We start from the raw sequence: 2,082 nt of genomic DNA on the forward strand, positions 1-2,082 counted from the left end.
TTTTCACAATGAATAGAAGAAATGGCGAGAAGCCGTCCATTCAGATGCAGTTACGGCGTGGAGTTCAGACGCCACTTGGCGAGATCTCCTCCTGGAATAATCCAGCCGCAAGCAGGGGACTCTTTTTTTTGGTCTCATTTTAGTTCCTTTTCAATGCTGAATAGCGGCGAGGAGGGATTTAGCGCTCGTTCCGGGCACAGGCGGCGGAGGACAAGAAGCGCCATTGATCGGAAACGCTTTGCTTGTGGCAGGAAGGGTCGTGTCATTGCAGGTCCCAGGGATAGAAATCCGGCCCTGGCATCAGATCAGTCGCAGCGGAAGTAAAGGGAGAGTGTGCCAGGCTGGTACCCGGCATACAATGATTAGAGGCAAATTTAAGGCGTGGTTCACACCCCGGGCGTATTACAGGCCGTATGAACGCGCTGCAAAACGCCCTACGCCCCAAAGAAGTACAGGAGCTTCTTTGGGGCGTATTTGCAGCGCATATAGGGGGCTGAACGCTCACCTCGGCCAATCCCAGATGTTGATTGGCTGAGGCCAATGTGGTGTATACTTCAGTTCAATCACTGAGGCTGTTCAGCTGAACCGGAGGGAGCCACAGCCGGCCAATATATACGGCTGAAGTAAATGGCCTAGGGGGGGGTTCGGCTCCCCTCACTTGGGCTCGGGTTTAATCACTCGGCGGCAGCAGATTGGTGAATAACCCCCTGTGACTGCAACCCAAGACGTTGCACTCTCTTGGGCCCCCGGCTATTAGGCCTATTATATAGAAGTCTAGTAGTGTCGGGGGAGGTGATGTTTTGGGGTACTTTATTATAAGACGGATATTTTGGAGCCTTTGTACACTTACTGTACATGTTGTGCGTCATTTCAGGAATTTCTAATATAATTGGCGCAGGATTTTTAAATTTTTTTTTGGCGTTTTAGGTATTTGATGCCACTAATACCACCAGGGAGAGGAGGTCTGTGATTTTGCAGTTTGCCAAGGAGCGTGGTTACAAGGTAAATCCTGCATGAAGCATCGCAAGCCCCTTCCATCCCAAGAGATCCGATCCATGTCCTGTACTAACCCCAACCACACACAATCCCACAAAGCATGCAAGCGATCGGGCGGCTCTATAGCCACCTGAACACTCGTATGTAACAGCTGTTGACTGATGTTTAAAATGTTTACCGTGTCCTCCTCATGCGCGCTCAGGGGCATGAGGAGCAGGGGGGAAAAAGCCGTAATGTACGGCAACCCGCATTTATGCATCGTGGTTAAAGCTAGGGATGCACCGCTACCGAGCACAGATTATTATTTTTCCCGGTACTGGCCGATACTGAGTACCGGAAGTCGCATTCAGGAAGCCGGGCGGCGTGTAATGACTCCCCACCCGGCTTCCCGATTAACAAGGAAGCCGTCCCAGGCTTCGTGTCGCTATGTGACGAGAGAGCATGGAGCCGGCTTGTTGGCCAATCATGGAAGCCGTGTAATGACGCGGCGCCCCGTTTCCTGATTAGCCGGTAAGTCGGCTCCATGCTCCCTCGTCATGAGATGACGAGGGAGCATGAAGCCGGCTTCCCGGCCAATCGGAAAGCCGGGGCGGTGTCCCATTGCACGGTGCCCAGCTTCCTGATTGGCCAGCTTCCCGACCAATGCCTAGCCCGATACTTCCTGTATTGCCCGGGAAGTCGGCTCCATGCTCGTCACAGGTGACGAGGGAGCATGGAGCCGGCCTCCCGGCCAATCAGGAAGCCGGGCAGTGTGTAATGACGCGCTGCCCAGCTTCCTGATACAGGAAGTATCGGGCTAGGCATCGGAGCGAGTACGAGTACTCGCCCAAATACTCGGTATCGGTACTAGTATCGGTGTCGGTGCATCCCTAGTTGTCTTTTACATCATCCTAGATGTAGGCTTTAACTGCCTCCGGGCCGGCCGGAGCTCTCTCGATCTGAGCGGGCGTCTCTTGACGTCCGCTCAGACACGCCCCCTAGCTCTGCAATCATGAATACACTGCTTGCATATAACGACATTTGAATGCTGGAAGTACTTTGACCTGTATGGATTTGCCACCCAGTTGTGCAGACATTAAGGAACCA

General features: G+C 53.2%; 1 protein-coding gene across 2 annotated transcripts in view; it reads left to right on the forward strand.

The window, feature by feature from the left end:
* PFKFB1 (6-phosphofructo-2-kinase/fructose-2,6-biphosphatase 1) overlaps nucleotides 1-2,082 on the forward strand; it is a 31,892-nt gene that overhangs the window by 14,403 nt on the left and 15,407 nt on the right. For both annotated transcript variants that reach the window (XM_018569135.1, XM_018569136.1), the window contains exon 5: nucleotides 928-1,002. In XM_018569135.1, the coding sequence (XP_018424637.1) occupies nucleotides 928-1,002 (75 nt within the window). The remainder of the gene's footprint in view (nucleotides 1-927; nucleotides 1,003-2,082) is intronic.

Source organism: Nanorana parkeri, unplaced genomic scaffold (genome assembly GCF_000935625.1).
Source record: "Nanorana parkeri isolate BGI_ZX_2015 unplaced genomic scaffold, ASM93562v1 scaffold1291, whole genome shotgun sequence".
Lineage (NCBI taxonomy): Eukaryota > Metazoa > Chordata > Amphibia > Anura > Dicroglossidae > Nanorana > Nanorana parkeri.